General features: G+C 32.7%; 1 protein-coding gene across 1 annotated transcript; it reads right to left on the bottom strand.

The window, feature by feature from the left end:
* Window positions 1-3016: 3016 nt before the first annotated feature.
* Window positions 3017-14168, bottom strand: LOC140973170 (NAC domain-containing protein 90-like). Its single transcript, XM_073435773.1, has 3 exons — window positions 8950-14168; window positions 3550-3833; window positions 3017-3372 (listed from the first exon to the last, which is right to left on the bottom strand). Exons 1-3 carry the CDS (start codon window positions 9071-9073, stop codon window positions 3247-3249), a joined length of 534 nt encoding a protein of 177 aa, XP_073291874.1. The 5' UTR covers window positions 9074-14168; the 3' UTR covers window positions 3017-3246.
* Window positions 14169-14834: the final 666 nt, after the last annotated feature.

Below are 14834 nucleotides of genomic sequence, written 5' to 3'. Positions count from 1 at the left end.
GTTCCTTTTTCAAGTATTATAATTTTGGCATGGAGACTTTATTGAAACTTGATTTGAATGGGACTCGAGATTTTTTATGCTTTCTTTGTGCTTGATCCTCACCACTGGAATGTTTCCTCTCCGCAAGATTATTGTTATTTATGCTTTAATTTATAATCTTTTTTTTAATATTGGTTCCGATATTTTCAGCTGACGTTATAATGTTACAAACTCAAAATTTGTTAAAATCATAATAACTGATAGAAATAGTAGCAGAGTTAGTTGAAAATGGGGAGATTTCAATAAACAAATTTATTTGAGTCAAACAAGCTGCCACAAAGCCGGCAAAGCGTAAGGAACTCGAACAACCCCCCAATGCACCTTACTAAGTTATCGGAAAATGGAACCACGGTAATGTCAGATGCATTGTCAGAACTAACCAACACTTTAATTCATGTATATGGCGGCGGCGGAGGTGGTGGGAAGCCGTACTCTGGTTTAGGTGGTTGTGGACTTGGTGGGGGTTCATAAATTGGAGGGCTTGGAGGAGGATTTTCCGGTGTACTTGGTGGAGGATTATAAGTGGAAATTGGTGGAAATGGACTTGCTGGTGGATTGTAAGTCGGCGGTGAACTTTGTTGTGGACTTGGTGGAGAAGTGTAAATTGGAACTTGGGCTGGTATCGGTCTTGCAGGAGGATTATACGTCGGAACTGGAGGTGGACTTTGCTGTGGGCTTGGTGGAGGATTATAAACTGAAACCGGTGTTGGTGGTGGACTTGTAGGAGGATTATATGTCGGAATCGGTGTTGGTGGTGGACTTTGCTGTGGACTTGGTGGAGGATAAATAACTGGAACTGGAGTTGGTGGTGGACTTGTAGGAGGATTATATGTCGGACCTGGTGGCGGGCTTTGTTGTGGGCTTGGTGGAGGATTATAAATTGGAACTGGAGTTGGTGGTGGACTTGTAGGAGGATTATATGTCGGAACCAGTTGTGGACTTTGTTGTGGGCTTGGTGGAGGATTATAGACTGGAACGGGAGTCGGTGGTGGACTTGTAGGAGGATTNTATGAACCCCCACCAAGTCCACAACCACCTAAACCAGAGTACGGCTTCCCACCACCTCCGCCGCCGCCATATACATGAATTAAAGTGTTGGTTAGTTCTGACAATGCATCTGACATTACCGTGGTTCCATTTTCCGATAACTTAGTAAGGTGCATTGGGGGGTTGTTCGAGTTCCTTACGCTTTGCCGGCTTTGTGGCAGCTTGTTTGACTCAAATAAATTTGTTTATTGAAATCTCCCCATTTTCAACTAACTCTGCTACTATTTCTATCAGTTATTATGATTTTAACAAATTTTGAGTTTGTAACATTATAACGTCAGCTGAAAATATCGGAACCAATATTAAAAAAAAGATTATAAATTAAAGCATAAATAACAATAATCTTGCGGAGAGGAAACATTCCAGTGGTGAGGATCAAGCACAAAGAAAGCATAAAAAATCTCGAGTCCCATTCAAATCAAGTTTCAATAAAGTCTCCATGCCAAAATTATAATACTTGAAAAAGGAACTTAGGGAAGTGGAGATAGGCCGAGAAGAGTTTCCATGAGAAATTGGAATGACAGATGGACATCGACAGAGGAAGAAAACGGGATCTTATGCAGCTGTTGAAGGAATCCTATATCTCAATTAGGGACTTGCAGGAAATGATTCTGTTCGGACAACTTTGGCTGAGTAGGCAGGCAGGCAGGCACGAGTCACGACCTTACGTATATATTATATTATATTATATTATTATTTTTATTTTTTAAAAAAATACATATTATATTAAATTTTAAATTCAAGAAACTCGAACTTCGTTATATGAAAACATTAATTTATGACTTCAAATTTTATGATAGCAGTTAAATTGAAATAATTTATTTTGAATTTTATATTACATTTGGGAGATAAATTTGAAATCGATTGATTTCGATTATAATTTTATGGTTAGTAATGAACCATAGATGAAATCTTAAATCGTTATTTTAATTATTTACACGTTATTTACACAATATAAAACGAATTTCAAACGTCTTCGTTATCAGATGAATTTGAAATTCATATCTCAATCTGTATGAATTATATAGGATTTCAAGTGAGGAATTTGAAATTTGTAATAAGTACAAAAATATATTTATTTGAATATTTGAAATCTTAAAGTTCGATCATCTAACGTTAACTGATTGATGCCACCTTGATGTCGGATTTTTGAAATTCCGACGATCAACTCTCTATGTAAATTTCGTTTAAATCTCTAGTACGATCTATATGATATATTCAGTTTCTTATCGTGAACTTGATTCAGGAGATTGAAAAGTGGTTGATTTCAGTAGATCATTAATAGATATTTACAAGAAGAACCAACTCCGCTAATCCCGAACTCGTTTGATGTCCAGCGTTCTTAAACGCAAAGGTAAATCAAATCTAAACACCTTATGCTGGTTTAAATCATACGACGCCCAATGAACAGTATACGTCAAAACAAAAATTTCAAACCTCAATTGCTCCTTGAATACGAGAAAACGATACATCATCAATTACAATATCCATTTTATGTTGGTGAATTATTTGAAAACACAATTTGCTATTTTTATGTTTAAAATAATAAATAACAATAATCATCCTCATTAATAACAAATACATTAAAAAAAACAATAAGGAATAAACTTTAATAAAAAGAAATATAATAAAATAAAAAAAATTCACAACAAAAACGACAACAGAAATATAATAAATAACACATGAACTTTCCATTTTTTATTTTTTTTATAGCAAAAATCATTTTTATTTTTATTTTTGAAATGAGCAAAAATCAAATGAACATTCTATCATCACAGCTAGTATCCAAAATAACTGAATGGTAAAGAAAAAATTTAGTATTAAAATTTTTATTTTCAAAATATAATATAAAATTGAATTTAATAATAAAAATAAACGATTCTTCAAGGAATCATGCTGTTCAATGGAATAATAAGTTGCTGTTGAAATCTCTAAAGTTGATTATACATTGACTTAAATAAGTCAACAAACCATACATTTAGTAAATTAATAATAATAATAACAATAAAAATAATTGAGACAGACGAGTCTTGAAAAATGACATGATAGGCCACAAATCTTTCAAATTAAATACACAAAATAAAAAACATAATAAAATATTAAAAACGACAATAAATACAAAAAATTATGATCATTTCATCCTAAAACAAGACATGCCCTTCAATGACCCTCGGAGTTGCCACATTCAACTCGATCGTTTCCGGCGGCCTGAGTCGGACGTCGATCAAATGCCCGAAAACTCCCCGATACCACGTAAACTCGGCACACGTTCACCTCATTTCGCAACTGCAAATTCATTTTCATCATTGAGTAATTAGTTGAGCTAAAAACCATAACATAATTAAGAACCACATACCAAAGAAGAAAGAGTCTTGGCTCATGAACTTTACAGCTTAGCCAAAACACTGATAAATGTCAGATAATTAAATTTCTCGATTGGACTGTGAATTAAAATTTAATTACCTGAGGAACGGAAGAGGGAGAATCTTGCTGGATGACCTTATACTCATTCATCTTCCATTTAGTTTTCGTTCCCTTTGGAGTTTTCCCCTTATAAAACACAAAGCTTTTCTTCACACCGATCACCTTACCGCCAGAAGAGTACACGTGACACTGCGAGCCGGTGTTTTTCCAGTAGCCGGAGGCGGAAGTTCGATTGGGCCTCCCTCCACGTACCTCTCTTTCTTGTCGCGGCACGAAGAAAAACCACTGCTCGGCATCCCCAAGGCAAAACTCCCCACTCTGTTCTGCATTTTGAAGTTGTAATTTTTAACGTATAATTTATGTACTCTTGCTTGCATGAAAGAGAGAGCTGTTGTCTATATATCTAATTTTTTTATACNAGATCCCAAGGCTCGGACTGATAAATATCAAGAATTGGGATAACTCGATCTATTTCGGGATTCTTATCTTCGAGCTTACTTTGGAGGTAGAAGGAAACGATTTCCTCTTCCGTCGGGTAAAATCTAAAGCCCGGCAGCATATTTTACAACCACCCTGCCCTTTTCTTGCAATAATTCATGTATATATAATACTTACTAATACATATGAAACTAAATAAAACAATATTGGTTAGAGAGTCACCGAGTTAAATGAGAATTTTGGAGACAGATTCTGTGGGGAAAACTTTCACGCGTCTGGCGAAGAGTGTCAAATTCTTTAATTTAGTTGTCTCGTGCCTCATATCCAAATTGACATGGTCCACATGCCCGGACAATTTATGTAAAACTTTAGGTTTGACTTGGATCGAGTCGGCAAAATTATAATTTTAATCATATAATTTAATTTATTTTGGATTTCAGTCATGTAATTTGTCATAGTTTGGTTTTCATACAATAACTTGGATATTTTTTGCTTTGATATTTTTTTTTGCCTGAAATCACTAAATCCATTGATTATGATTTGTTTGGGAGTGATTTTCTCTAATTGGCACATATGGTGAGAATCATATTACTCAAATTAAAATTCATATCATAAAAAGAAAAGGAAATGAAGCAAAACGCCCCGATATTTCAAAGTATGAGGAAAAAAGTTTATCTTTCTCGTTATTTTTGTTTATGTATATTTAATGTATGTAATATATATAAGCTTTATTTTTCTCGCATAAGTCATGTAAAAAAATATCAATGTCAAATAAGTAATATCTGATGAATTTATTGGTTTCAGGCAAAAAAAGGATCAAACAAAAAAAATCTAAGTTATTGAATGAAAGCAAAAGTTTGACAAATTAAATGACTAAAACAAAAAAACAAATCAATTTATAAGGTTAAAATTGCAATCTTCCTAAGTGAGTAATTTAAAATCCATTGAATTTAAATGTATTTTTATCATCTAGCTAAACAAAAAAAATTCAAATTCAACTTCTTACTATTTAAAATACATAAGAATTATACTTATTTATTGTAGTTTTCACATATTTAGAATATTGAAGTCAGTTCAAATTCATTGTTATCTGTATTATTATAACATAAATAATTAGGATTTGATTTTATTTTCATTTGTTTAAGTTATCTAAATGATGAAAATAATTTCTAAATCATAGATTTCAAATGACTCAATACAAATACATATCTTTATATAACTAAAGTTACAATGTTTACGTAATTATATTTAACTGGGATATTAAAATTAATTTAGGAAAAAAATAATGTGCATGAAATAAAATTAATTTTTATAATGTTTACGGGATTAATATTTGGTCAAGTCACGGCACGAAGAACTCAATGTACGTTCTATTTTTAATTCGTATCCTTAAACTAAGTACTTTCAATTTCGCACGATGTTGTTATTGTTTTGTTCGTATAATTATTTATTCAAATAATTTTAAATTTATATTAAAAAATTTACAAAAAAAAAAAATCAAATATTTATCTGACACTTGACATCGGATTTTACAATACTGCTACTCTTTCACAAATTTTACTATAACTTAAGAAACGATTTATTTAAACCTATAAATTCTCCACAACGAGAAAGTTATACAGGTTTTATTCTAAAGTTTCGAAAATAAAATATTGTGTTATTTCAATAAATTTATTTATTTATTTATTGAGTAGGTCTCTTGTGAGACGGTTTCACGAATCTTTATCTGTGAGACAGATCAAACATACCGATATTCACAATAAAAAGTAATACTCTTAGCATAAAAAGTAATACTTTTTCATGGATGACCCAAATAAGATAATACTCTTAGCATAAAAAGTAATATTTTTTTTATGGATAACCCAAATAAGAGATTCGTCTCACAAAATACGATCCGTGATACCATCTCACACAAATTTTTGTTTTATTTATTTATTAGTTGCGTTTTGACTCGATATTCCAAACTTACAGAAATAATTGTTGGGAAAAGACACAACACGATTGAGTCACTAAAACTCAAATTTACGCGGCTTAGAAAAGTAAGCAGAATGGAAAACATATAGGGACGTCTCTAGCTATTCATTTTTTTAGCTCATTTTTTTTTATTTTCAGAAAATAAAAAATATAATTAATACTTTTTTACGCATAAAATATATTTTTATTACAGTAAAATGTATTTTAAAATTAATACATAATTCTCAATCAAAAAACTTTTATAGTTTTATGCGACACTACCGACTCCATATTTTATTCCGAAATGTGACAAAACCGAATACATATTTTCCATAAAGTAGTTCAAAGATTTTTTTTGTAGGAAATAACTATGTTTTCCTTCCCTTTTTGTGGCTATAAAATTTGAAAGGTATCCAAATAAATGGGGTCGGACTAAAGTTTTGGGTATATCTGATGAGGCTTTGGTCTATTTTCCACTCTCAAGTTGAAGGCTTGAAGCTGGTATACAGTTCCTTATATGATTTAAAATATATTTTTATTTTTCTGTAAACTTTTGGGTTTTTTTTTTAAAATAAGGTAGAATGTGGAGTTTTGCAAAATTAAAGAAAACGGCACCATCAATTGCAGCGTCCGCAACTAGTAGCAGTGGACGATGCAAAATTTCAGCATCCAAGCTGCCATGTGCAGCTGCCAACAAGGCAATGTAGGACACTTTTTTTTAAAAAAAATTATTGTTATTTTTATTATTTACTGAATTTGGAAATATATCTTATTAGTAAATTACGAAGATTATATGCAAAAAATAGAATTGAAATATGTTAGTTTAGTTTTCGAAAAAATGCATATGTGTATCCATCTGCTTATTTTTTATTTTTTTATTATCAATAATATGATTAATAAAAAAATAATAGTTCGAATATGAAAATTCTTGAATTTTCGTACGCAAAATTTTTGAATTTATATATTTTTATTTTTAAAACAAAATCTTTTATTTATTTAAATATACGTTGGTTTTGTTTTAAAAAATAAAAGAAATTGTGTATGTGTGTCGATTCACTTATTATTTATTTTTTAAAATTAATGAATTTGATCTCGAACTTCCATTTTTTATGTTTTTAAAATAAATATTTTTTTAAAATCGTTGATCAGTTCACTATTTTAAAGTTATTTATCTTTCAAATTAGTCTATTTACAAAAAAAATGAAAGTTGGAGCTCAAATAATTGATTTTAAAAAAATAAAGAATAAGTTGATCAACACATATACACCGTTTTTTTTTTAAAAAATAACCTAAATCAATGTATATTTAAACAAATAAAAGATTTTGTCTAAAAAAATAAAAAGAGTACAAATTCAAAATTTTGTTTACGAAAATTCAATAATTTTCATATTCCAATTATTATTATTATCATTTATTATTAATCATAATAATAGTAATAATAAAATAAAAAATAAGTGGATGTATATTCATATACATTTTTTTCGAAAATTAAACTAACACATATTTAAATAAATAATTTTTAAAAAAACAAAAATAAGTTCAATTTTTTAAAGATAAATTAATTAATATTTTAAAAATAAATAAATTTTTTAAAAAAATATTGTTAATTAACTAACTCTTTAAAGTGATTTATTTTTCAAATTATTGAAATTTAATTTCAACTCTATTTTTTGCATGTAGCCTTTCTATTTTACTAATAAGACATGTGTCCAAATTCAAGAAATAATAATAATAATAAAAGTTTAAAGGCAGTGGACGCTACTTTGTTGGCAGCTGTACATGACAACTTGGACACGTAGCTGTACATGATTGGACACTGCAATTATGCAACCTCAATAGCAACGTCCGCTGCTACTAGTGGTAGACAATACAAAATATAAACTCCACCATCTAGAGTCTAGACTAATGACACCACCGTCGTAAAGAAGACAAGACCGGATTACCCAAATATCAGACATAAATTCCTGGCCTACCTATTAGTTTGTGCTACGCGTATATTTATCATGTTGAAAATACAAATATTTATGCATTGCCTTTAAAAATGAAATTTGAAACCACAAGCATAAAATATAAGATGAAATGAAATACTTCGCAACACTTACATGCAACTTGATAATGGGAAGCCATAACAAATTATTCACAGTACTGCAGCTTATGCATAGACGAGAAAGCCTTTTCTTTTGTACTTGGCAAAACAAACTAAATATGCAAATTGATGTCAAGGGATCCCAATAATGGGAAGAAACGGATAAATAGTAGCTACATGGTGATAGTCCCCATTCTCTTTGCAAAGGCAAATCCATTGTTTTTTATGCATCAACTCCGCATTTCCCCTTTAAAGGGCGTGATTCGTAGATGCTTAGAGGCTCGGAGGTGGTAAAATGGTTTGGTTCATTTGCTTTAGATACTATCGCAACATAGTTCTTTGATGTGGTGTAGATCTGTTTGGGACCCTCCCATGATCTTGGCAATGCAGTTCAAGGGATTGCTCGATTTCTGGTTGTTCATGGAAGCTCAGTTTCAAAGGATCCATCTTCTTCTGTGTATGCCACTGCACACTTTTTTAGCTTGTCACATTTCACCAAGATTTGAATGCATGTCCAAGAGGAACGGAACAGAGAAGAAGAGTCGGTAGTATTATAATGTACAAGGGGGGAGGATAATCAGTCTTGTGTCGTTTTAAGGCGAAAAAGATTGAAATTTTATTGTTAGGTTTTCAGAGAATTATAAGTTGCACCCCTAAAATCTATACAATTGGCCCAACACATTCCCACTCTTCAGTATTTCTAGATCAAACTATTGTGCATCGTGCATCTAAAAATTTCACCCTTTTTTCCGCAAACGCATTTATCATTTAACAATATCACCACTTGACCAAATTATCTGGCCACAGTTTCATCGTTCATGTTTCTGATTCATCGTGGATACAAATGAATAAGCATTTTTTGGTTCCACTTTCATAGAATAATGCTGCTTCATATTAGCAGCCACGAATCATGAAGTAAGCAAAGATATAGACAATGAGAATTTTAAGAAAATGAGACAAACCAGATAGATCAAAGCCATGATAACAATCAAGGCAAGTGACTGCTCCCGTGAGAATTTCGCCATTGAAATGCTCCGCCCTTTCAAAAACTAAAGTGAATAGGAGTGCTATTATAGCTCGATTCATCTCAACTGAAGCTGTACACCGTTAGTGCGTGAAAAATCATACTGCAAAAGCTTCATATAAATACAACAAGAAGAAAACAGAACAAGAGTAAATGAAGGCCCAAATGCATGAACAGGTTGTTGATGGTAATTAACATCCACTGCCCCAACACCAACTACTTTTTTCTTGAACTCGTTACTGAATGGCAAACGTTAAAATTTCCAGTTCACATTAGATGATAAACGTGCGAGTTTCAAAGGCATATTCCAATTACAGTAAGCGTTTCTTGATTTCTGGTGTATGTAAGAATAATTTAGAATATAAAAGAACATCTATTCAAAAAAGAAAAGCAAAGACTATAAAAGAACAGCACTTAACAAAAAACACAACATAGGCACAGCTTTCAATCTTAGGAAATGAAAGAATTTTTTGACTCCAGTGATTTAATGAGCATTACACAAGTAGTCCAATTCTTTATCACGTGGATTCACTTTATCAGGCACTGATTTCAATCTCAGGGAACCTTACAGGTAAATAGTCCGACAGAATGAAGCTACACCAAATGCAATTCCAGTGAACTTCGTTAGTTCCATTTCAGGCTCTTGAACAAAGAAGCAGAATTGCTAAGCACCAAACAATGAATATTTCACAATTATAATGTGTTTAACAGTTTAGTCGACCAGTCATCATTTCCACTATAAAAGGTCCTTTAAGAAACAAGGCTGAGAAGAAATGTTTAATCATCTTTCAAATCACAAGTATTATTTCATGTCCGTTACTGGATTCATTTAACATGCTTGTATTTTATTGTTCACCGACTGAATGGCAGAGCATCCTGAGATATTAATGCTTTAGATTTCTAAGACTGACAAGACCAGATAAATGTAGAAAATAAATTTACCACTCCTTCAAAATTTGTACGAGTATGATATCTGGTCAATCTTGATTTCACAGCGGTCAATCATAACTAATGGTTTATATGTGACCCCATCAAATATCAGAACACTAACATACCAAGCAACTCTCTCTCTCTCTCCAACATAAAGAAATTGTCCAGCTTAATGCACGTTGGCGGGGGGACTAGAGAGTGAATTCACGTCAGCTAGTATACATGCATGTCTGTCAGCCATTCCACGTGTGTTCAAACACTTATTATATGAAACTATTCAAAGCCAAATTACAGACAATGACAATCATATAACTGCCACGTGCTTTCAAAATTACCCATTTAACATTATCATAAATTTAAGAAGACAATTCAGTGCAATTCAGAATTTCATGTGTCCAGTGACTCAATACCTGTGAAACAACCAGTGGAGATTCCAAGATCACGTATAATCATGATACGGTTCCTAAGGACCTAATCATTTCTAAGGTCCCACACAGCTAAATTAAAAAATTGATGATGTAATGTGAACTTAACATAATACATTCTGCCAAAAGTGCAAATTAAAAATAAATATAAGGGATATCTTAAATGTATAAGGCATCAGAGGGTGTGTAAAGCAGGAATGAAGTACCACATGAAGATGATTTAGCATATAAATACCAAAGCAACTTCATAACAATTAGTTCCTAGATAATCTGCACAAAAAACTAACTCTTAAAACAAGCTTTGATTGTCAAGGACACACCTGGTGATTGTATCAGTCAATGGAAAAGGTAAGGATTAAGGAAATAACCGTCATTTCTTCCAATTACAATCAACACAATGTATATAATCTTTCAATTTCACTTCCAACAGCTAAAACTAGCATGAAACAGATTCAATACACAATCCTTCCCTTTGGAAGCTAGTTTCAAGGACAATTTTTTAAATGTTGCTAAAAACGAAAAAAGGTACAAATAAAAACTGGGGCCGAATCACTTGTAATTATCCATTTACTAGAAACTACTATTATGAGCCATTGACAATTTGAACAGTTTATGCGTGGCCGCAGAAATTATCACTTACGGCCAGCTAAAACCTTTTTTTTCAACAAAAATTGAATGTGTTATGGTACTATTCTCATGTTAAAGGATTCAATCAAACTTCTTGTTTTGGGAAGAAAGAAATTATTTTATTCCATAAAGAAAATAGATTACAGATTACACATACATATAAAGCAAATTAACCACATGTTTCCTGTAGAAATTATTTGATTGTAGATATATCTTTGTTTATATTTGATACGATACAATTAGCAGATTTGATAGGATATCTTAAACATTTAGAACAATATGATAATATTTTCTTGTTTCCTAAATTTATGGGATTGATTCCTACTGTAGTCTATATGTTGTAGCAGTGTACTCATCAATAATATACAGAAATTATTCATTCTCTTGTATTTTTATATTTCCTAATAATCTAAAACTCTATCTATCTGAAAATAAAAACACTAAATATTAAATATCATATCTAAATGGTATCTTATCAGATTTGCTAATATTTGACACCCTCCTCAAGTTGGTGCATATATGTTAATCATGCCCAACATGTTAACAAGAAATTCGAAGTTAGGTTTGGTGAGGATACCAGCTATTTGTTGAGTTGTTGGAACGAAAGATATACAAATAGCTCCATTGGAAATCTCCTCTTTTATAAAATGCTTGGCAATTTCCAAATGCTTCGTGCAATCATGTTGGACTGGGTTCTGAGCAATATTAATGGCAGCCTTATTATCACAGTAACGTTTCATTGGCGTGTCTATTGGTATCTTCAACTCTTCTGGATTCGCTTCGACTAAAAAATCTCACAGACACCATCGGCCATAGAACGATATTCTGCTTCAGCGCTGCTTCTTGCAACTGCATTTTGTTTCTTATTTCGCCAAGTTACCAAGTTTCCCCAAACTACGTACAATAGCCTGATGTAGACTTCCTATTCGTTATTGAACCTGCCCAATCGGCATCAGTGTAAACATCATTACTCTTCTGTGTAGTTTTCTTGAATAACAACACTTTCCCGGTTGCACTTTTCAAATACCTTGAGATTCGATAGATTGCATTCAAATGTTTCTCATAGGGTGAATGCATGTACTAACTCACGAGACTTATAGCAAATGTGATATCTGGGCGTGTATGTGATAAATAATGAGCTTCCCAACCAATTTCTGAAATCGAGAGATATCTACATGGCTACCTTCTTTATGATCTCCAAGTTTCTGATTGCGGTAATTTGGGGCGTCTGATGGTCTACATCCACTCATCCTCGTCTCTTCAAGAAGATCAAGAACATACTTCCATTGTGAAATGACGATTACCTTGATTTTTGACAAATTGAGAGAACCTCCCAAATCAAGCCCTCGGTGATTGTTCAGTCCATACAAAGATTTCTTTGGTATACATACTTTCGAACCAAATCTCCCCTCGAATCCAGGAGGTCCATCCATATATACTTTGTCTTCTAAATCACCATTAAGCAAGTCATTTTTCACACCCTATTGTTGTAAGAACCAATCTAAATTAGCTGCAAGTGACAAGAGTACTATCACAGTAATCAACTTTGCTACAGGCGCAAAGGTTTCTAGGTAGTCAATGTCGTGGGTCTGAGTTAATCTTTTGGCCACCAGTCTTTTCTTACACTTATGTCTCCCAAGTGACCCATCTGACTTGTATTTTGTTGTAAACACCCATTTGCAGCCCACAATTGTCTTTCTTCTTGGCAGATCGACCATCTCCCATGTCCGATTTTTTTTCAGGAGCTCCCATCTCCTCGAGAACAGTCTCTCTCTGGAACATCCTGCACACTTTTAGAAATCTCCAAACAAGAGAGTTTTGAGGTAAAAACACGAAAATTGGGAGAGAGAGTTTATCATATGATATAAAGTCGGACAAGGGGTGTTTGGTACATGACCTTACACCCTTTCGAAGAGCAATAGCATGTCTAAGTCAGTAAATTCCCTAGATTCATATATATGACGAAAAATTGTGCAGGTTCAATGTGAGTATCACATGGAGATCCTATGGAGTCGTGACCATGCAGGTGATCATCGGATTTCCCTTTTTGAATTGTATCCCGTCATGACTAGGCAATGTCAAATGGTATCATCCTTGTGTTTGTTACATCCCTGTTTGATTCATCGGCATCATAATTTTCATGTGTTGGCATTAAGAGGAGGTTTGCACTATTAACTGATCTCTCACTTTCTATCTCAGGTGTAACTAAATTTCGAGAAGACAACACATCACGATACTCAAGTAACTCTAAGTCTAATGATTCTAAGTCTTAATGTCTCTTCCCCCCTGAAAATGAGTATCAAAAAAAGGTTTGTTTTCAGAGGATTCGTCCGAGGAACTACAGGATCGATTATGATTGCTGCCTGTCATTGCTCTTTTTTTCCATGGAAAGGGGAATAGATTGAACGCCTCTGATACCATGTAGTTTTGGGAAGAAGGAAATTATTTTATTCCTTAAAGAAAATAGAATACAGATTACTCGTACATATAAAGCAAATTAACCACATGTTTCCTAATAATCTAAAACTCCATCCATCTGAAATTCAAAATACTAAATATTAAATATCCTATCTAAATGGTATCTTCTCAGATTTGCTAATATTTGACAAAACTTCCCACAGTCATCATAAAAACTATCAACTTGAACCAACACAGCATGAACACCTCCTTGGGATTTACTGCCTAATAAATTATAGCAAAGTATTTTTTTTGAATGGACAAATCTGAGGCAAGGGTGCGGGAGGAGGTAGCATAAGCCTCAAATATGTGTTGAAAATTGATTCACATAACCTTTTAAATGAGGTTATGGATCAAATATTGCAGCCTGAGATAAGATCTAAGAGCCACATTATCTGAAAGAATCCAACAGATAAGAGCAATGAGAAACCTGAAGCTTCAAGGAAAATAGGGTTCATCAATAGAAAGAAATGTATTGTCGCCTGTTACAAGGGTCTCAGCCAATTGCTAATTGAAGATAAAAATATTAATTTTTTAAAACAAAAAATCAAGTATTCTCAACCAAAATATTCAGAACGTTATAAAGCCCTTATTTCACCGGTCATTATATATATTAGTTTATCCAAAAAAACACAAGATTTCTGACTTTTCAAAATTCAAGAGATTCTGAACATTCCAACCACAAGAATGAAACTATTGCATAGCTGTTAGAGTAACCCCCCTCCCCAAACTCACCCCAAAAAATTAGTTCAGACTGATCCAGAGACGGCTCTTTAAAACCATTTGACGCGTTATTCTAGGTAGTCAAGGAGGTCTCACTTGATCGAAATATTTTGAACTCATATTCTCTTCACTTATAACAACGATTTTCAAAAGATATAAGCTACACGTACTTTTACAGTTGTAAAGTTCCCAAATTTGAAATTTAATGCAACTTCGATGACTTAAAAAAACAGAACTCGTGGCATCTCACGGGAATCTTTGTCAAAACTTTTAGATGCCAAGAATTCGTATGGATTACATCATTCCAACAAAATGAGTATCTCTTTAGCTTTCCTTCCATGCTTGAGTCAGGTACATTATGCAGCTATTTGTATCTTCATTTTCTTTATCCAATTGTTCATTAGATATTGCCCCAGTAACCACTCGGAAAATCATTAGCAAAATCGTGATTTCTAAAAAATACACATGGGAATCAAGAAAATGGCTTGAATTTCCTATGACATAGTTCTAGGTACACAAATTCATATTCTACTGGGAAAAGGTACAAAATTCTTTTTTCTGCCAGCTATCGATTTTTTTCCTAATGCAACTAAACCTTGACTAACAGAAACAACTCTGAACTCACAAAATTCATGGCTTCCATTCAGAGAAAAAGTTCCAT

The sequence above is a fragment of the Primulina huaijiensis genome, chromosome 3 (assembly GCF_012295235.1).
Source record: "Primulina huaijiensis isolate GDHJ02 chromosome 3, ASM1229523v2, whole genome shotgun sequence".
NCBI lineage: Eukaryota > Viridiplantae > Streptophyta > Magnoliopsida > Lamiales > Gesneriaceae > Primulina > Primulina huaijiensis.
This window is presented reverse-complemented; position numbering and strand designations above follow the sequence as displayed.

Excerpts from the sequence above, each read along its gene's own strand:
- LOC140973170 (XM_073435773.1), bottom strand. The coding sequence starts at position 9,073 with ATGAATCGAGCTATAATAGCACTCCTATTCACTTTAGTTTTTGAAAGG. Across the intron at positions 3,834-8,949 it reads TCATGGCTTTGATCTATCTG|AACAGAGTGGGGAGTTTTGC; the intron begins GTTTGTCTCATT and ends TTCAAAATGCAG. Across the intron at positions 3,373-3,549 it reads CTCCCTCTTCCGTTCCTCAG|TTGCGAAATGAGGTGAACGT; the intron begins GTAATTAAATTT and ends ATGAATTTGCAG.